Source organism: Athene cunicularia (genome assembly GCF_003259725.1).
Source record: "Athene cunicularia isolate RWA chromosome Z unlocalized genomic scaffold, athCun1 chrZ_part1, whole genome shotgun sequence".
Classification (NCBI taxonomy): domain Eukaryota; kingdom Metazoa; phylum Chordata; class Aves; order Strigiformes; family Strigidae; genus Athene; species Athene cunicularia.
Window position 1 is genome coordinate 22,144,104 of NW_020799142.1, and position 22,107 is coordinate 22,166,210.

General features: G+C 39.3%; 1 protein-coding gene across 2 annotated transcripts in view; it reads right to left on the reverse strand.

The window, feature by feature from the left end:
• FYB1 (FYN binding protein 1) overlaps positions 1-22,107 on the reverse strand; it is a 75,088-nt gene that overhangs the window by 39,405 nt on the left and 13,576 nt on the right. The window contains exons 1-2 of one of the 2 annotated variants that reach the window (XM_026865988.1): positions 11,046-11,113; positions 3,900-5,037 (exon numbers count right to left, since the gene is read on the reverse strand). In XM_026865988.1, coding sequence (XP_026721789.1) covers positions 3,900-5,010 — 1,111 coding nt within the window. In that variant the 5' untranslated portion in view covers positions 5,011-5,037; positions 11,046-11,113. Of the gene's footprint in view, positions 1-3,899; positions 5,038-11,045; positions 11,114-22,107 lie in introns of those variants that run through there. The other variant, XM_026865987.1, reaches the window with a different exon arrangement.

Here is a 22,107-nt window from a genome sequence, read left to right on the forward strand (position 1 = left end):
GAGCTGACATAAATATGATCTACTCTCAGGGAAAATTGCTGTAATGGGATATAAAATAGAAATTTATTGGAGTCTCCTGTATTCACAGGCCCAGACAGGAATTTCTTAAAGCCTGTCTTCACTGGAAAATAGTAATGCATCAATAGTCAAAGTTTCCTCTGCAAGGCACTTGCATCTACAGAAGTTTTGTCAAAAAAGGTTTTTCAGAACAGGGTGAAAATTTCTAATCCAAAACAAGGCCGGCAACAAACCAGCATCCTTCAGTATTCATGCAGGCATGGTGGAATTATTCTCCCACACATGACTGAGACTGCTGCATCTAAAGCAAGCCCTTCAGCATCTGACGTCTAAAGTTGTTTCATGCCCACTGAATACTTGATTATGAAAAAATAGTAAAGCAGCTTTCATGGAAAAGAAGAATAAACAAAAAAACAGGGGTGAATTGATACTTCTGAGAAAGGTCAGTTCAGACTCCTGGTTTAAATTGGGTAATACAAGGTTTTCTGCACCCCAGACGTGTTCCTAACACAAATATAACAACCGCCATGTGTGGAACTTTTCTCTTCTCTTCTTACAAAGCCTAACTTTTGCCCTAGTACAAATCAAAACCCCCTAAGATTAGATCTCAGAAAGTTTTGTTGGATGGGAAAACCATTTCCATTTGCTTGTTCTTCTTTTTACTCAGCATCTGAATCACAGCAGCAAATTAAGCAACTATGGCAAACTGCTGTTTATCAGGACCAAGTAATGAACAGGAAGAATTTGTGTTGTGGGGGTGGCATCTTCCTGGCATGACTTTGATTCTTGAAATGACAGTTTAAAAAAAAAAAAAAAAAAAAAAAAAAAAAAATTTTCAGTTTAACGTTCCAAGAAACCCAGCAGCGATGAATAACTTTGTTGATCTGAAAATGCATTTGTTCAGGATTCATGCTAGAACACCTAGTCTCTCCACCAGAACTGTTCTATGGAGAGTTATGGTCACAAAGAAATGAGCTGCATTAATTAAAGTTAATAGAACATCAAGGTCTACATGCCAGCTCTACAGAGAAAAGCTCAATTTCAGAGCCACTAGGTACAGCTTTTTATTGATGTGGTTTCTAAAACTTTCAGTCTTGCCCTGACCCAAAGACTGTGAAGTAGATAAGACTTTGTCTGTCCCTTCAGTCCTATTTAGTTGGGTGTGTACTTTGCAACATGTCTGAGAGAACAGCCTGTGCCACCACACTGGGCAGCTCCATCCTTAGCTCCTGTTTCCAGTGGAACTCATCTAGGCCAGTGGCTGCAGTAGTTCTGGTTAGTGACAACTAACCAGAGATCCTCTTTCTGACAAAAGTTCTGGTATTATCCTTACAGCCCTGTTCACAGCATTCATTTTGAATGCATAGGATAAATATTTCTAATCCTCAGTTTTAAGAGGATGTAAAAATGCTTTGTGTCTATAACTGTACAGAAACCAGGAAAAAAAAAAGTAATAATTGAATAAACAACAAACAAATAAATAATTCCTCCACTAGTTACTTAAAAATAAACTAAAAATAAATATTTTTAAAAATATTAATTGTGATTTTGGTTATTTCTAGCCTTTCTCTGGACTTCTTACTGGTTTTATTTAATCAAAACATATGCTGGTGTAATTTGCTGAAGATGCCACTTTTCCATTTTGAGACTGTTCTGGGGACTCAAGTAAAGCCAGTCATGTTGAACAGTGCTCTATGGAGAAGGGGCAGCTGCTCAGATTGTTGTATATTGGCATATTTTTTTTTTAAAGAGATACACAAATTTACATCATTTGAAGATTTGGCCCTGATCATGGATTTGTGAGAATATTTCTGTAACTGTAGGGTGATGCAGGAAAATCAGAATGTAGTAGCTGACAAGAAAGTACATTTTATGTTACTGATAAGCTTGTAATTTTTGAGTGGAATTAATAATAACAGAATATATAGTTGCATGCATGCTGTGTTTTTAGTGTGTTTTTTGTCTTTAGAAGAATCCAGGTCTCAGCTTTTTCATCTGGTAATAACCCTTTTGAATGTCTTCTATCTCAGGAAGGCCAGTCTTATGTGCATTCAAAACTGCTGAAGCACAAGCCATACTGTATTCTAAATATGGAAGGCACAAGGACAAATTCTGTATCAATTAAATTATATGAATGTACCTGATGTGCTGCACATGCTCAGTGTGGAGTTATTCAGAGCATCTGTCATCAGATACATTGGGCATCTCCCGTTCCCACTGACTACACTGAAACTATAAGAGTCAAAGTTTGATCTGTTTAATTAAATCTAAGAGAGATGGTTAAGGCAGATTAACATGGGTGAAATGCCCCTCATCAAAAATTACTTAGTTGTGTATATCACCTGACACAATTAGTTGCAGGACATAACTGGTTAGAATTACTTGAGTTATGAAAATATATATGAGGATTAAATATATTACTTGCTTCCTTGGCTCAGTGCACACAACAGTGCACTAAAGGAAAAAAAAAAAAGCAGCAAAAAACACAACCCCAAACATAAACATTTAACACAATAATTGATTTTTATTTTTGCGCTTGTTTCTTTCATGCACCAAGACCAAGAACAGCTTTCCTTTGGACCCATACAACTTAAAACTTTGATTTTAATTTCCTATGCAATCATAGATCCTAGTACCTGGTACTATAAGAAAAAAGACAAAGCCTCCTTCAGCTACTATAAAATTTGTATTGCATCACCCATTCCAACTGGAGTTGTTGACTTTAAGTTTTTAGAATTGTCAAAGAGTGCCTAAAAGCTTTGGAGGAACACCTTAACCCAAAAGTTTGAAATACAGGTGATTTAGGAGAGAAGTAAGGACATTCAGAACCTCCTCAAAACTTATCTTCCCTTCAAGAAGATAACAGTGGATATACGAATCTAACTTTAGGAAACTTCATTTTTACATGAGATCTTCAAGGGCATATTTTAAGTGCCTCAGAAACAGCTTATATTGTTGTTGCAACTTGTCTTAGGTGGTGAAAAGAACCTGTTGAAGCAGAACTGTCTGCGTGAGTGGAGTCAGAGCAATTTCTGTTTTTCACAAGGATTTGTGTCCTCCCAGATATTTTAAATGTGTTTACAGAATCTCTCATCACACACAAGGCCATCTCAAATTTTACACAAACCTGGTGACAAGCCTTAATATTCATGCACAGATGATGACCAGCAGAAAGTTCAAAGGCTTGGTTCTTCACAACAATAGTGAGGCAGAGCTTCGGATGATACTAACTGCCAAACTACTGAAGTCATGCAAAACTAGCAGAAAACACTAAGTCCAAGAAATGCTTTAGAAGGCTGGATTCAGATCTGGGTATAAAATTGATGCAGCTCCATGTGGGAACAATTGATTCTACAATTTTAACTTTCTAAGCAAACTTTAAAATACAAAAATTTATAGGGTCATGCTGTGATTAGTCATTGCGAAAGGCAAAAAAGAAAAAAAAAAAAAAAGTGTGGTTACGACAGGTTGTAGTATATCATTTTGGTGGCCCTCAATCTGTGCCCAGGAAGTTACTATTGAGAACAGGACACACATCAACATCTCATTTATAGGAAGTCAGGATTTAAATTTCTGTTGAGAAAAATAATTAAAATTCCCTGACACAGGTTATAGGTACATCTAAGTAGTTTTGAAAAACAAATAAACCCAATACAGAAAGCATTCGTCCTACACTTTATTGCTGAGGGAGAGAGAATATAATTTTACTTTCTGTCCTGTACAGAAGAGGCACAAGTATAGGTTAAAACTTTAAGGGGTTGTCTGATGCACAAGTCTCAAGTTATTTCTGAACAGAAGAGGGGATTCCATCTTAAATGAATCAGGTACTAAATGCATAAAAAACCCCAATACCCAAGAAAGCAAGATCAGAGAGAACTCACTGTCTTTTGGATTGCTCTGCCGGAACCTTTCCAGGTCCACGCTGGGGGGTCTGCTGGGTTTCTGTGGGGGCTGGCCCAGCTTGAACAGTGGGGGCAAGGCCTTCCGCTTGGGGGTTCCTGAGCTCCTGTCCCCATCCTCTTTCTCTTGTGATCCACCTGATGGCCTTCCTGCATTAAGCACTGTGTTTGTCTTATTGAATTTAGGAGAAGAAGAACTTGATTCTTCCTGGATGATTTTGTTGAGAAAGATGTTCTTGGCAGCACTCATTCCCTTTTCTTCAGTCTTTTCATCCACATTTTCGGGGGTGCCTTGAGATGAGCTGGACCAGCGGCCAGTAGGCTTCAGAGCCATGTTAGAAAAATGACTGCCTGCAGCTTCGACAGCACACTTACTATTTTCATCCATTTCCTTTGCTGCTTTAAATGAGTGTATATTTGGTCTAGGTCCTTTTTGCAGAAACACATTTTTATTAGAAGTGTCTTCGTTGTGGGTGACCTCATGGTTTAGAGATGGTTTCTGTGCAAGGGGTGGCTTAGAGAAAGTCTTGGGCTCATTTTCTTGTGTTGCAGACATGAACTTTTCCTTAACTCCAGCTACTTTTGAAAATGCTGGCTTTGCCTCACTCTCATGTGGTGCAAAATTTGAATTTGATTTTGTTCCCAGAGGGCTTTTTTCTTTCTCCTGAGAAGCAAGGTTAAGGAACTTGTTCCCTGTAGGTTTTGGATACAGAGGCTTTGGCTCTTCTTTTGCCAAGTCACTGGTTTTAGTGGGGGCTTTAGTGCATCCAGCTTTTCCATCATTTTCTCTGTTAGTTGCCTGAAGCTGAACCCCAAACCTTTGTGCCACTGGTTTCAAATATGGGGGCTTTGGATCCTTCTCTGTTTTATCATCAGTTGAAGGCTTGACCCCCAGAGGAGGCTTCAGATGAACAGGTTTGTGAAAGGTACTGGGTCCTGAGAGAGCAGTTGCATTTCCTTGACTTGCAAATTTCTCGAGTGCTGCTTTCCTTGTCTGTAATCCTGTATGGCTAGGTTGTCCTGGGATTTTGAAGGCTCGACTGTTACTAGAAGCATCTTCTGTGGGGTTGTGACCCGTGTTAAATTTCTCCATGAGGGACTTCACATCTGTCTTGTCATCCTATAAGCATACAGAGAAAAAGAAAAAGCAGCAATGAGAAAGTCTCCGTTGCAGTGTTCACACATACTGTACTGTGAAGAGTTTCCTGGTCTGAGGCTTGTAGTACTGCTGATTGGCTGTGGAGATACTGTAGTACATCTTCCTGTAGGGTTAGAGAAGCTGAGCATTTTGTTATGTCCTTGCTGTGGTTATAAAATCTAAAATTTTCAGTGCAGGCACTGCCTTTAGAGAGTGGTCATGAGGGTCCTTTTGGGCATACTATAATTTCTGTTTATTTCTGGAATTGGGAACTGAACACATAATAAATATAAAAAAATACATTCTACTTTAAAATTAATGTATCCCTAAAAATAAGAGCGTCCTGCAGTGAGAAGCATAGGCTCTACTAGAACCTGGATTGTGTGCCAGACTAGCATTATTCCTGCCAACTCTTTGGAGAACTGCAAGTTCCTTTGTGAAAGCAGAAATTCTTCTGGTTTGGGTGTTTTTCTTTCCCTTCTCAGCAATTTTCTTCCTTGCTGCTCCCCCCGCCCTCTCTTTGCACTTGTTTGTCTTCTCCATTTCGTATCTGAAAAAAATGTGCATGTGCGGATAGAAAACAAAAATGTGTGGAGTAAAACAAGAAAAAATTACATTAATGCACCCAGATATTGTCAAAGGTAATTTACTTCTTGGGGGGAAAAAAAGAAGTTGTTGAACAATTCCAAATGGATAACACCCAGCTTCATTCAAAAATGTTTTAATTGGTCAGCCCTATTTCATACCTTTCAGGACCAGACTTTAATACAGCTTAGAGCAAAAGCTCAATATATTTGAATTCAGTACTATTCAAAACACAGAGCAGTGAAGGATGGGGGCAAAGAGGAGTGAGCTGGTCCCACTGTGCTGGGCTGCGATGACCTCTGAGTTCCAGGAGCCCTCTGTAAGAGGGAGACCTTTCCCAGCCAACAGTGTCAACAGGGGTGCAGCTATGGCAGATAAACTGGCCTATCTGATTCACAACTTGAGTGGGATCTGTTTGTGTGTGTAGGTTAAAATATAAAACTAATGGTACAAAGCAGGGATGTTATAACAAGGAAGGGCTCTGAGTCATTTGTTTGGAAACAAAGGAGTATCACTACAAAGCACAATAAATAGGCATATGAAAAAATTTTAGAAAAGTGGAAGAACGGTGTCTTCACTCGATACAGTTCAGCAGGTGTACAGTAATTTTTTTTACTTCATTAACAAACGCTTCTAAATTGAGATTTTGCTCCTTTTGCCTTCCCTTTGATTGTATCACACTACATGAATTGCCTGTTTTGTTGAAACAGTTTTACCTGTGACTTCTGCAATTTAAAGTTAACTTCCCCAGTCTTTCAGTATCACCAGGAAATTCAGTCTTTACAAACTGTTTGTATTATACTACAAAGTTACTTACAATAAATGAAGCCTAAACAAAATAAACATATACAAAACTTAGAGCACCATATTGTTATCTCTTTTGCACATATAGGGAAGGGAGGAAGTACACATTTGCTATGGAGATTATCATGTTTAAGCCATCTACTGCTGGTTGATGCATGTGCAGTCACACACACACAACTACACTGCAGACATATGTATATGTATCACTAATTATTCACGATTTCTCCTGCAATACCTTTCAAAGCACTGATTTTACCCACTTAAACAGAAAGTTAAGCTAATTGCAATGTCGGAGAGAATAACAAAGCCTTTTGCCTCTGATCTCTTTTGATTTTCTAATGTGTACTTTTTTTTTTTTTTTTAACTTCTGTAACAAAATCTAAACCATCAGAGATACTACAACTTTACCCCAGTGTCTGAAGTCTTCAGAATTTACTAATTACAATCTGATCAGCTGCTTGACAAACTCAGTGGCTCATTTCTCTTGAAAGTTAGAGCAATAAATTGCTACCTCTTCCATCTGAAATTTAAGAAAAAATACTGTGTCAAACTACAGCAATGCGAAACTTCTAGACAAAATACATTCAGCATGTAGACCTTTAGGAAGCTGAAAATGTGTCTTTGAAGAAACATTTCTTGTTAAGACACATAGTTTCTGAGATGTTTTCCAAATCTTTGCAATAGCAAGATCAGTTACATTCACACATGCTTTCAAATGTACTGAACCGTTCACTGCTGCTATGTTAGGATTATCAATGGATTTCTTTTAATAAATTTCTTCCCAGTACTTTGTACAAATCTTGCCCTAGTCATGCAGATATACAAGCTCATGCAGATTTACAAGCTCTTCAACAGTATAAAGCTCTTGGGCATGTAGAAGAGTTTACAATCAGCCATGTAGCCTCTCTCATTTACTTACAAGTGAGTAGTAAGTGGTAAAGCTAACACCAAGAATCAGAAGAGAGTAAGAAATCCTGTGAAATCTTTCTGCCTCTTTCTTTCTTTCTTTCTTTCTCTTTCTTTCTTTCTTTCTTTCTTTCTTTCTTTCTTTCTTTCTTTCTTTCTTTCTTTCTTTCTTTCTTTCTTTCTTTCTTTCTTTCTTTCTTTCTTTCTTTCTTTCTTTCTTTCTTTCTTTCTTTCTTTCTTTCTTTCTTTCTTTCTTTCTTTTTTAACGTATGTTAGCAGTTTCTGCTTTCGTAAGCTACATTATACTAGAAGCCATATTGTGGATTTTAATGTACAACTTGACTGGCCAGGTAGACATTTGGGGAACTGGGAAAAAGAGAATCTTTGTGGTCCTGCTCATCGAGTAATAGCCGCAATTTCTGTGTTTCCTTTCCCAGAAGCGACAGCAGTTACCTATTCTATTAGCACATACAATAGGTTGTAAATCGTTAAATGGGAACTTGAAAAGATTCTGAAGTGAGATTGTTCACTCTGCCCTTCCCCTCTAAAGTGCAAAGTGTCTGTGGGACAGAGGAGTGTCACGCAAGAAATATTTGGGTTATTTTCTCAACTTTCTCTTTGTGAACTATTGGGAAACTCAGTGCAAAATTTTGGTTTTTCAGCTTCTGATTTGAACTGGAAGCAGCAGTGCACACTAACATTTGCTTTGATATGAGATAGTTGCATTATTCAAATGTGTTTGCTCAAATTTAGAAAAATACCCAGATTTTAGCTCCCATGCCATATCATCAAGGATATTTGTATATGCAGTGCTTTCCCAGCCTTCCACTGTCTTCAGCAGAGACTCACCGATACCAAGATACACTTGTACAGAATTCTTCCACAACTAGATCTTAATTACACCTCAGTATAAACGAGTGCAATTCTCCATTATTTACAATATAACTCCACATTTCTGTACATAAGTACAGTGTAATGAGAACACAAGAAATATAGAGGTTCCAACCATATTCCTCCTGAATTTACTGTGAATATTCCAGCTACAACTAGCAGCCTGATTAAAAAAAATTGGTTTGTTTGTTTGTTTGTTTGTTTTAGCATAGATATGCTCTCATGATTTACTTTCCAGTCTTGGTGAGGCCAAAAAAATCACTTCATTTCAACTTTCCCTTGTGGTTGCCCTTTCTTCAAACAATACTGGATCAATGAAAGAAAGAGCAGACATGTATGCATACAATCCTTGATTATGCAAATGAAATATATGTAACTGTTGACTGTACGAGGAATTATGCAGTTCTTCAAAATATGTGCAGATCTGATTTATAAAGGAAAAAACCCATCTTTTCATTTCTGATCTGTAACTTTTTCCTTTCTATTCCCAAGTGATATGGTCTAAACAGGCCTTTTAAAAACACTGTCTTTTATCAGAATCAGGTCTTGATGAGTCTGCTGGAAAGCAATGCAATAAATATTATAAAGCTGTCCCTTTAAGAATTGTTTATACTCATGAATTCTGTGACAGTGAAAGACAAGCTGATAACCAATAAGGGAACTGAGCTCTAACCCATGGACAGGATATAAGGAATAAGGAACTGGACTGAAAGGCAAGAAAAATTACATGGAAGTTATAGAAAAATACAGATCTGATAATTATTTGGCAACTTTATAAAGGCCTGGTTTAGCTTCTACTGAAGTTCTGAGGATTTGAGGGAGTTTTGCTGCTTGCACAAGATGCTAGTGCCATTCTAAATTTGTGATAAATATTGGCTGACCATTTCCTTTTCCAGACAGATAGATTTCAGAATTACCACCCGAACTAAATCATTTCCAAGTTGCTTTTCATCCCCTTGGGTGTAGTTCTAATTACTAGTTAAAGAAGACTCTACCTAACAGTGAGTGCAGCATTTGGAAAGTGGAGTTAAGATGTTGCAGTACTCTGTGCCTATGAATGTAGGTAGCAGAAATACAAAAAGAAGGCAGAAAGACAGCATCTGCTCAAACCAAAAGATTTGCTAATACAGTGGTTGGTATACAAGAGGAATGAGTCCTCATCAGATACTAAACAATGAATAGGCAGGCTATTCTGGTGTATGGGGGTTTTCTGTAAGGCAGATCTCTAGGATGGACAGGATAGACAGAAGTCTAAGGAATCTGCCAGTGAGATGCCTGAATGTTATCCTGAGAGAATCGTTTCAAGCATCCCTCTAACACCAGCAAGATGAACCCAGAACACTGATGAGGATGCACAGTGTCAAATTTAGACAAGACAGTGTTCCAGCCTGATCACACTGTATTCTGTATCTTTTCCACTGTGCATTCCTCTACACCTTTGTTGCCCCTCTCTTGTCACTTTTTCTCATCTTCTACCTAATCATAAGACCAACTACTTCATATTGCAGGAATATGAGAGGAGAATATTGTTCCCCCACTCCGGGTCAGTTTGAGACCAGGACTAGTGGAGGCATAAGGCTTAACCAGAACAGCCAGATGACATCCCAGATTAGTCCCAAAGTATTGCTGTCACAGCCTATGCATGAGGCCAAAGCATCTGTCCATGCATGGTCGTCTTTTCACCCTATGTCCTTACTCACCCTATGTCCAACATAAAGTGTTACTTTTATTTTCTTGCTTCTTTTTGGTACCTATCTACATCAAAATCAGAAAAACTATCAACCATTAGCAACTCAGTCTGTAACAACAGAAGCCTGGGAACTTAAATTTTCCACACAGAAGTTCTGTCCAATAAAAACAGACTAACTAATATCCCGTCCTGAAAAAGGATTATTTTTTTCTTTTAATGTGGCTTTATATAAACACGGAGTTTAATGATATTTAATATTTTGGGCTTTTAAAATTATTTTTCTCATATGCTAATCAACAGCTTTAAAGTAATCCACATTTTTTTAGTGAGTCTGCCCAGAAATGAAGCTGGCAGATCTCTCTTCACTCACAACCCTGTTTATGTATATTGTATACAGTGACTGCCTTATTAACATCCTTGATTTGACTCTGGTTATTCCACTAAAGATAATGTAACATCTCCAAGTCTTGTGGAAGAACTTGAGTTCCTGAAACTGTAAAGTTCCTACCCTTACTTCTAGAATTTCAAGATCTCATATGATTTTAATGGAAATTTTGTACAGCTTTAAGACATTGAGTACCATTCTGAATCCAGAAGGAAAAGCTGGAAAGAAAAATGTTTTCTGTGACTCATTATAAACAAAATACATAAACTGATATCTCGACCCAGAGTATGGTATATTAAAAAATACCTCACCCACCAACCAACCAACCAACCAACTACAGATAATGCAAAAGGAATTACTAGAAAATAATTGCCTTTAAGTGATACCATTTATGTTATTATTAAAAATTCAAAGGTCACTTAAATTAGGTCTGCTCTTAGTAAAATTTTAAGGAACCAAACACAAAACTTTGAGAGAGGAAAGTCCATTTTTTTCAGCTAGGCATCTTTTCAGCTCCACAAGTAATTGTAAGATCTACAATTAAAATTTCCAGGTATATGAGGTTATATTGTAATACCTTGTACTGATTCTATTTCTCCTGGAAATTTGCATCTTTATTTCTAAGACAAACATGTACAACAATTTACCTGGATTCCCCAAAGTTCTCCAATATTTTTGATAAAGGCAGAAAAACTGGCTCCCTCAAAGAGACAATCCAAGGTATATTACCTTAACAGCCTGGTCTGTTTGCTAAGAGGAGTTCTGCTTCTTACCGAGGGCTTGCTTAAGAATGTTGCGTGCGAGTTTCATTATCATGATCGGTAGAGAAAACTGCTCTCCTCAGGATATTAGGCAAGAAACGGTAGGGGAAAAGGGAACTAAAATGTGTTCAGACCGTTTGGCTGCTGCCATCAGCAGTGCTCACCACGTGACATTTAAAGTATTGCATTTACCCTATATTGCAGGGTCCTGTGAAACTATATTGGTGCATACAAATTGGTGCATACAAAGCTTGAGTCTTTACCAAATAGTGGCTAATGAAATGCATGTGATAATTACAAGTGTAAAGATAAGAGTGGACTACCCTCTTGGGTGATCAAGTCTAGTCCCCTGCTACCATCAAGAATCACTGCATACATTCCCACTCATCAGATGTCAGCTAATGTGTTTGCTTGCTCCCACCTTTGCCAGGGGGATCTCAGGAAATTCTGCTGGCCAGTTTTTTAAGCTTTTGCTGTGTGGAGGGTTTTTTTTTAAAAAAAAAACTATGATCAAGCATTTCTTGTGCCCTTCTGCCTGTGAGTTCATTGCACAGATCAAAGATGTTGAAGGATGATATAGGGTAGGAAAACCGATATTGAGAAAATAAGCTTCACAAGAAATTCTAGACCTGTGTTTGTGCTGAAGGTAAACCCAAACCATGAAGGCAGAACCCTCTACTAAATACAGCACAGTGAAGCTGCTGAAGCTCTGCCCAGGGATGAGATTGCAGAAGCAAAATTGTGTGTCTTCCTTATTGTCTATCACTTCTCCTTCTGTCCAACTTTCTTAGTATTTTTTTGAAACATTTTTGGGTGTCAAAATAAAGCATTGGAAATGCCTGATACTTCCAGCTTAGTTTTACAAACACTTCTATCTTAGTTCATAAGCTTATTAGAGTGCTGGATGGAGCTTCTGTGAGTTAAAAACACTGCCACATAGTTTATATTTGCCATTAGCCAATGATTACGATTTTTTTTGTTTGTTACATAACACAAAGTTGGGTTTTTTTTAGAGGGACTAATGCAGTCCTCTATGCTATTCATTTTGCTAAACACTGTATTTTATTTATAAAATCACATTTATTTGTGAAAATATACAATCATCACTGACGATGAAGCATATACTATTAAGGCAGATGAGACTTCATGACTGTTCCTATTCTATTATATGGCCTTCATGACTGTTTTAAGGTGCTAACTGTAGCAATATAGTCATTTTGTGTGGGTAAACACCATTGCAAGTGTTTGCACACAGTATCAATGCTAGAGAAATCATGCAATGATCAAAGAATGAGCTTATCTTTGCAACTCTGAATGCTAGACAGTTCCTGTCATCTTCTCTTTCATCCAATACTCAGAAATAAATATATCACTAGGTGGTAGAATGCTGCTAAGAATATAAATGGCAACAAACACAATGAAAATAACTGTTTATGCTGTGAAATTGCTGCAAAATTTGCCCATCTGCGATGTCTACCATATGCTTCATTTTACACTTGGAGGTGCAACAGCTTCCTGGATCCTGTTTTCTCTACTTATTTCTATGAAGGATGTTTGTGAGTGATTTAGGGGAATTAGCTATTTTTAGGTGAAGAAAGAATCTGAAGGAATTAATATTTTAAGGAACAGGACTGACAAGCCTGAAAGCAACTTATAGATGTTTTGCCATTTTTATTTTTCACAAAAACAACAGCAGCAGCAGCAACAAAATCACAAAGTTATATTCAAGCAAGACAAGAATATAAATTATAATGCCTTCTCACATATAAGCATGCCATTCCAGACTCTGTGTAGACAACAAACAGCGTCTAAATCCAAGCATAGCAACGGTGTGTTATTGATCCCATGTGCGACTTTTATGACTGCAGCCTTCAGTGTTTTTAACAGAGCATTTATTCAACTTTCTGTTTCCGTGTACCTTTGGTAAAAGTGGCTGCCTAGGAATTAAATTTGTAAAAATCAGAGGAAAGAAAAAAGGGAGAAAAAGCCTCACTGAGTTTCTCTGCCATGGTAGTCCCATCTTTTCATGGTATATTTCATCTTCTGATGTCCTGTGGTCTGAAACGCTTTGAAAGATTGGGCACTCCCATCTGAACACCTCTGGCTTTCCAATTCAATGCTTACAAAGAATATAATTTTCTGGATATTGTTATTTCCGCAGCTGTGTCAGAACCATTGTTGGAGGTAGCATAAACTGAAGTGACATGGTACAAAATAAAAATATCTTTTTTTCTTTCCATGTTGTTTTCAACCTGCTTCATTTCACTGATCTTAGTCTATTACATTATCCCAAAACAAGAAAGGCAACATAACAGAAATAGTGGTGAGTGAGAGTGGGAGAAGAAAAAGACAAATGATTGGCAGAGGCAGGTAATCCTTAAACAATATGTATATAGAAAAGTACATAGGAAAGCACCTTTGGACAAATGCATTAATAGTAATGCAACTTTGACAATCTCCTTCCTAAGTTAGAATAGTGTTGGTCTGTTAGTCTTTAATACATAGCACACGCAAATATGTGGAGTGGTCAGCAAGATAAAGTCAATGTTAGCACAATTTTTCCCCTGAACTGCTCTTCCTGACTCCTTCTCTTATGGGGCTTTTGCCTCCTAGTGGCAGACTAGGAGCAGCAGCAGAAATTACATATTTCTCCATTGATAATCTCTTTGTACATACTTGTAATGAGAGAGTATAATTCTACCTGGCTTCATGCTGCTCCTGGGGGGATAACATTTCAAGTATGTGAGCCTCGTCAGAGGGCAAGGCAGAGTTATCCGTCCTGCTTAGCAATGCTATGCCACTCCCCCAAGTCAGGAGTTCTGAGGAAAAGTGCCACCACGCTGCCATGCTGATCCTGTTACAGCATCACTTTGGAAAGTACCTGATTTTCAGTTAAAATCCGATATTCCTGAACACTAGCAGGAGCTTCTGCCTGCAATTTCTACAGCATGTTATGAGAAGGAACGCTTCTTGTAGTGCCAGTTTATTTTATCTTTGTGGCTGCAGACAGGGCTAGACTTCCTGAAAAATATTCTGCTACATTTCCATTGGGTTGCCATTTGAAGGTGGTTTTAATATTTCTGACAGAAGTTTGATGTGGTTATGAGTGAATTTGCAGCATTTTCTTGTGTCTACATGCACTGTCATGCTTACAGGAACAACTGGGCTTTCCAGATACTGTTTGTGGACAGTTGACACTCAGGATTCCCCGAAAGCTCTTCCAAGTCAATGCTGTGGCTCTTTTAAATTGTCATAATTCAATTGCTATAATCTTATAACAATAATTGACCATTATTACTCCATTTATATTTGACTGAATAAAGAGTGTGGGTGCAGAAATCTGTTTTCACTATTTATAGTTTTCTATACTAGAGAAAGGTAGAATTGGCAAATTCAAGAAAAGTCAAATGACGCTGTCAGTCTCCTTACCCTGACTATGCTTTGTGAAGGATGTATTTCTGTGATGAAGGGAAGTCCAGTGTATTCCAGAGCATCATAGTCAGGTGCATGTTAAACTCCTGATTTTCTGCTTGGATGTAAACACTGTAATAAATCACTCCTTCCAGAGTACGGTCTTTCCCATGGACATCTAAAGCTCATGTAAACCACCTGCTGTACAAAACAATCTGTTGGTTCAAATCTTGTTATTCTTCTTTAAATACAAAGCTTGTATTCGGGTATTAACTGTCATATTCCACCAAATTATTCATCTTCACTGCCCTGCACTTCCACCTCTATGCTCTGTCCTTGGGTTGTCCCTCAATGCCCCCACCATATCACAGTCTCTTCCCTGCCCCTTTTGCTGCAAAGCTCACTCACACAGGAGGCTCAGGTTAAGTGCCTTTTGAATTAGGCTTTTTTGCCCTTCAAGCTATGTGGTTTTTGCTGATTTGGTGCTCCTGGGTTCTGTCTGCGTGTGTTCAGCAACAGGACTTTATTGGGAATTGAAAGCAGTGCAGCAGCAGAAAATGCCCCACACAGACCAAATGGGAACACCAGGCCTTTGCTAAACCCTCCAACAGGCACCAGAAAATCCTCTTGAAATGCAGAGTTCACCATGGCGGTGAAGAGCCCTGATGCATACACACAGCCCCATGAAGCGCAGGCTGGGATGATTAACAGAGCTTGCCACATCCCCTCACATCCCACCACTCATGCTTCATAGAGAACTACCCACTGCTGATCAGCAGTGGTAGCTTGATTAGGTAATTTAGTGAGCTACGTTGCAGGTGATGTGCATGTAGAGGTGATGGCTGAGTTTGCAGCAACCAACACCTGGCCTGAGGCAGGGGGGATGTGGGGAGGACCTGGTAGCCATCTTGGTAAGGCAGGCAGGCAGGCAGGCAGGCAGGCAGGCAAGCAAATAAATAAGTAACCAAGTAATCAAGTAAGGACTCTGGCAAGCAAGTGGTTTGTCTGGCTGGGAAGTTGCTAACAGCTGTACATGAGGGGAGGTCTGTAGAGATTAGGGTGAGAAGGAGGATGGAGCATTGCAGGTCTAACGGCAGCTGGGCAGGAGCAGTTTGTATGGGGAAAGGAGCTCTGGCAGCTGGAGAGCATGGACAGCTTTTCGCCTGCCCTCTGACATTGCGCTCCCTCAGCCCCTCTCCCCTGTGTGTCTCAGCAGTGACCGTGCCTGTGCCCTGCCTTCCCCTGCCATCAGCTCATGGGGCCCTGACGAGCTCAGCCTGTCGTGGAGGGACCCAGGCCTGGCTGGAGCCAGCACAAGCCTGAGTGTGTTGGTGGCCGCCTTAGCAACTGCTGTCAGTCCTGGCACCCAGGAAGAGAGGAGAGGGAGCCTGCATTGGGGGAAGGGGAGATTGGATGGGAAGAGAGGGAGGAAACAACTTTCTCAAGGAAGAAGTCACTTCAGTTTCCTCCCCATATACCCTTATGTAAGTGGTTGGGCAGGGGATTATCCACTGGCCTGGCTTCCCCCTCGGCATCCCCCACAGCTGCTGATAGGAGAAGGAAGAGGAAGTGGAAAAGCAAGAGGAACAGGCAGTTTTAACAAAACATCCCTGACTTCCCTTTCTCCTCAACAGGTCCTTCTCTGCCTCTGCCTGGGAGGCAAAAAAAATGTGCAAGAACCTGTAATACCTCACCAGAAGTTGTGCAAACCTTGTGTGAGGGAGAGAGGCATCTCTCTGGACACCCCATGCTTTCGCACTCAACAACTTCCTTTCTTGCCCTCTCATGTGTTAAACCCCCATCAGCTCTTCAAGTCTCATCTGCTTTTAGTGCAAAGAAGCAAAACAGAAACCCATGTTTCCTAAAAAGCATCCCAGCTCCAGACAAGGTCCTGTTCTCACTGTTTGCTCTTCTGCACATCCTCTGTGCCAGTTTACAGAGGACTTGCAGCTGATGTCTGTGTCACTTCAGTATCAGCTAGCTCACTTACCATGAGCTTTCTCTGGGAAGTGGGTAGCAAAGGGCCTTTACCCTTCAAAATGTACTTTTTAAACCTTGAAGAAGAGGTTTCAGGTAAGAGCAATTTAGGCTCTAAATATTGTGTGATTTCTTACCGACATTCCTTCAGACTTCTTCTTTTAAGAAGGGGAAGGTCAGATCTACATTTGGTAGCTGTTGCCCAAATCAAATCAGAGGTGGTCAGCCTGTTTTTGCTTTAACAAGATGTTTACTTTAAAAAAATAATAAATTCAAAAACAGATTTCCATGGTCAATTTTAGTAAGTCAAGCAATCCCTGATAAGACATGCAGTTGACCTCTTTATGTGCTCTCAAGAAAGTATCTGTTAGAAGTAGTGCCAAATTTGAAAACATCTGAACCAGAGAAAATGAAGGCTTAAGTTAAAATCTTACTTGACATGAATCTTTCACCATTCTGCCTCTGCACCCTTTCACAGTGCTTCTGTGATAATTGGTATTATTTAGTATAACTGCAGCTAATAATTTTAGAGTCTTTTCTCATGATCTCAAACTTTAACTTTTTAGTTACCATATATGCTGTATTACAAGTAATTTTATATTCTGAAACCTAAAGGGGGAAAGGCCAAGTTAACTAAAAAAATGAATCAGTGCTTTACACTTTAACCTCATTTGTATGGTAGAAATTTTATCTATGTTGCAATGAAACCTTATTGGCTTATTTTGTCAAGCCAGTTTTCCCAGACAGTCATACAGCTAAAGAGTGTGTATTTTTATCTGTGTATCATTAACAGGTTTCAGAAAATAGATGATTACTTTCTCATGCAAGTCCTGTTGACTCACTGAAGAGCTGGATAAGAAAAGTCTTTTCTTTCCAGGCTGGAACTCCTTTTCTTCTGATCTTGTTCCAGGAATAACATAAGAAGTGTCAAAGAGGGAGGTATACTGTAGAGCTCACTAAAGGCCATGTTGTTCACTTGAGTGAGACATAATCTAACACTGATCTCTGATATCATTCTGTAGGTTTTTTTTGTTTTGTTTTTTTTTTTTTTTTTTTAAATAATGTAGTACTTTGCACTGGGGAGTATTTACAAAAAAATCTCTATTACATCCCCCTTCTTTTAATGGCAAACTTCTCAACAGATGAGAAATGCACACAACAGGAACTAATTTTAGCAAGGCTTCACAATTTCAAGTACAGTTAAGCCATCATCAGATATTTTTGTCTATCTCTTACGAGGTTTTTTCAGTTTCTTGTCCTTTGCATTGAGAAATTTCTTGAAAAATGTTGCTGATTCTAATAGATCCAACTAATTTGCAAAGACCAGGAAGGGAAAAGCACTTTAATGGATTTTGTCCTTTAGTAGCATGTAAGGACCTCTCTATATCTGCACTCAGAGTTCATAAGCAGTGCAAACCCATACAGAGCAGCTGATGAAAAGTAATGTGTACTATTAGCAGTTTGTGACCTACTTCAAAATGAGATGTAGCACTAAGACTTGGAGCAGATGATCTTTTGAGGTCCCTTGCAACCTGGGCTGTTCTATCTTCTGTGATGGCAGTGACTATCAGTTTTTCTTGCAGTTGGTTCTGTGGAAAAGCTACCTGCTCCCCACCCGAACTGCAGTATAAAGTGCCTCCATGCAAGTAATTAGCATGCTCATAACATGGCTGAGGAGAACCTTCACAGAGGCAGTTACTGTCCGTCAGCTGATGAGCTATAACTTGCTGGACTGCAGCTGAACCAGCAGCACCCTGTTTCCCAGTCTGTTCCATGAATTCAGTTAGTGCAGAGACTCTGAGCATTGGCTTGAGTGTGCAGGATCAGGGCCAAAGCAGAGTGAAAGAGGACTCTGACAGTTGGGATTCTTTTTTGTAGAGCTGAAGCTGTGTTGTAAGGAGGTAGGGAACACATTGGGATTCCAGTTTGTGTGTAGTTTCAGGTAGAAGGATGAGGGTGTAGAATATGTGTCTCGGTTGTGGAAGGGAAGATCTAAGATAGAAAAGTGGGGGAAGACGAGAACACGTTTCATGCCCAGGTACTGCCATTGTGTAAACAGAGTTTAGGAATCTCCTGTGTAGGCCTGGCATTCCTGCTGCAGACCAGTTCTACTTATTTATGTATTCATCTGTTTGCCACACATCCTACGCACTGTTTTTGTGACTTCTGCTGTAAATCAACAGTTTAACCACATCAATGGAAAATTCACAATAGAAAAAATGAGCCTATGCTGTCACGGTGTTCAGTCACCCTGACTAGTTGTACTTTCTGAGAAAGTAATATGTCCTCAGTGTTGATGTGGGGCATGAGGCACCTAACAATTACACTTTAAACGGTTTCCCTGAAAGGCTAGAAGCCTGTCTAATGGCCTCTACTATTTTTCACTGCAGTTTGTAAAGGTACCTCACCCACCTCACCTCAGATTTGCTGCTGTGGAAATTGAAAACTGTTCTATATCACATGCCACTGAAAAAGTACAGATTAAAAATATTCAAGGAAAGGAAAGAAAATGAGATAAAAGAAAAGGGATTGGGGCGTAGTAGGAGAAGTGCTTTTCAATCCAGAACATTTCACTGGTTGAAGTTACAGGACACAGCATTTGTACCTGCAATACACTGAAACAGGATTAGAGTAACTGCATGAGAGGAATGCTTGGGTGAGGTGTCCCTGAACTACTGCTGCAGTGAAGGAGAAGGAAGGCAGGAACACATACTGCGAACATAGCTTCAGCACAGCTTGGTTAGAGAGGAACAAGAAAAATACAAACATTGAGTAATTTCTGTATTACACATCAGCAGAATCCTTCTGCCTATCTCCCAGCCAGTACCATACTGCATGGTCTCCTACAGGAGCGTTTTGTTCTTGTTTATACTTTTCTTGCTGGACCATCTGACCAGCTGCAGAATTGATCGGACCTCAGAAGTGCTTTCATGTAAGCAATCTCACATTCTCTAGTGTGAATTTTCTCATGTGAGCAACACATTTTCAACCATTGTCAGACATGAAATCAGACATCTGGATAAATATTCAATCCAGAATGTTAAAGGTTAATTAAAAATAAATACAGCACTTTTTTTCTTGGTTTACTACAATTCCTTACATTAGTAACAAAGACAGTGATGTGGCCTAAATAACAACAAAGAGAATGCTCTCACAACATAAACATTTCAAAACACAAAATAACTTCAGGAATGTTCCCATGGGAGTTTTAATCAAAGACAATAAAGTTAAAAAATTAAAACCCAGTTTAATCCAAACTTCTTTAAAAGAATGATTCAGCAAAAATATTCCTAAGCCCTTCTGACTAGGATTTATGTAATGCCTACCATTCTTTCTATGGCCAGACCCTTTGGATTTTTAGAAAAGTTTATTTTGACTGTCAATGCTTTTTGATCCCTGATCCTTAGCAGGTGATAGCAGGGTGGTCACAAAACCTGCTGTCTTTAAAGTGACTGGTTAACCTGTGATATAAGCTCATAAACAAAGGAAATGGAAAGTTAAGTTAAATAAGAACGCCTCTGACAACTGCAGCAGAAAAACAGGATCATTCTTCCATCTGCTGAGAATCCTTAGTCAGAAAGTGTACACAAACACTTGTTGGTAGACTAAGAGTTTCTTCTTTCAACAAGAATGCTTCTTCCTTCCTGCCCTTCTTTCCTGTCTTTTTCTGAGACCCCCCCTCTCTTCTGCTAACCTCACTTTTCACCTTTTTATCCCATACTTGAAATATGCTACAGTGGAAACCTGAGAGGTAAGCAGGCCATATGTCCCCTCATCCATCATACACCTGCCCTGCAACCACATGGATCTCACCCTTCAGCTATTGAGCAGAAAGGAACCCTAATTCATGCAGCTCTTTCTCTGTGCAGTTACTGCATGTGTATTTTCTCGTGGTGTCCTTCTTGGATGCTTGCACGACAGTGACCTCTTAAGGGAAGAGCCACTCCCATTACAGTCATCACAGTGTAATTTTTGTAGGAAGGGACATCTGGAACTTATTTTGTCCACTTGCCTGCTCAGAGCATGGCCAACGTCTCCAAATTGTTCAGAGTATTCTTCAGTTGAGTTTTGACTATATGCAAGGATGGAGAATCTGCAGCCCCTCTAGGCTGTCCCAGTATTTGATTTCCCTCACTGTTAAAAATAAATCAAACCCAAACCAAACTGATTGAGATACTATTTTTTTTTTTTTAAATCTTGTTTTCAATGCCTCTCTGTGCATCTCTGAGATGAGTCTGACACCCTCCTATAACAGATTTGAAGAAAGCAATAAGGTCTCTGCTTTGCCTTCTTAATGCCAGGCTGAACAGGCCCGGTTCTCTCAGCTTCTTGTCTGTCCTCTGCCCTAACCCCCTGATCACCTGCTGTCAGCACAATGAATTGGGCTATGTCTGCTCAGTGCCTGCCTGCTGCCTTGTCTCAGAGACAGAGAAGTTATGGCTGCTTTCTTAGCTTTAATCATGAAAATTTAGTTGCTTACCAAGTCAGTTATTGCAGACACTTGAATCTGCTGTTTACGGAGTATGACTGAATGGGAATTTTAGCAGGATCCCTTTCAGTTTTGCTGTTTCCTCACAGAGACTACAGGTCATGGCAGGTAAGAGGGCAGTATTTACCAGCCCTTCTGCTCCATGGGCTAAAGTATAAGGGGAAAATCAAATCTTGCATTTTGCTGTTGTGCAGGATCACACTGCTAAATTTGTTGCTGAGCACTGGTTAGATTGAAAGGTAAGGCCAGCCTGCTGGGCATCCATTAAATGATGAGCCGTTGGGCAGATCATCTATTGCACAGGATACTTTTATTGTGGAGGGTAGAACAGCTACTGACGGTGGTGGGGAGAAGAGCAGCAGAAAGCAGAAATGCACCAGTAGTCAGCTAAAGGAGGTCCATATATGACTGTTCATTCTTGTGGGCTAGTGCATAAATTTGAGTTCTAGCTACTGCTCTTAGAGGCTGAGGAAAAGAGATTTGATTAAAAGCTTGTATTATGTAAGGAAAACATTCAGATCAATGGAAACCTAGTGGTGGAATAATGAATGAATTAGAGACTGAGGTCCAAAAAAGGCTAAAGTAGACCATTGGGAGATAAAATAAAGGGCCTGTAAACACTTCACGAGAGAAAAGGGATTGCCTAAAGGATTTGGGAAATAGTTAAAAAACATACTAAGAGATGGAGCAGATCAATGCTTGTGGCTAAATTGTTGTTTTGAGAGGCTTTGTACAGGAGAAATAAGTGAGAGCCTGCAGACATGTTTTCCAAACATTTTTCTTCTTCAAAGAGAATAATAAAACTGATCTCCCTATGACTCATCTTCAGAATCAACATGCAGATGCCCTAAGAGATTTAAAGAAGGGTCATGGTATTGTAGAGGTTGTGACACTTCTTCAAAACTTTGTTATACAAGTGACTAATGGGAAGAAAAGCTGTTAGTGATATATCAGCAGAAGTGAAAGAAACACCCAGCCATAGCTGCAAATCCAAGCTGCACAGTATCTTCTGATCCACATTTCATTCTCTGAAAATGTAAGGTCCCAAAACAGTTAAAAAAAATATTTTGCCAATATTTATGGATTTAATTTGGCAAATTCCTTATGTGCACCATTTTTAAGCACCATTTTTAAGCACGTATAATAAATTGTT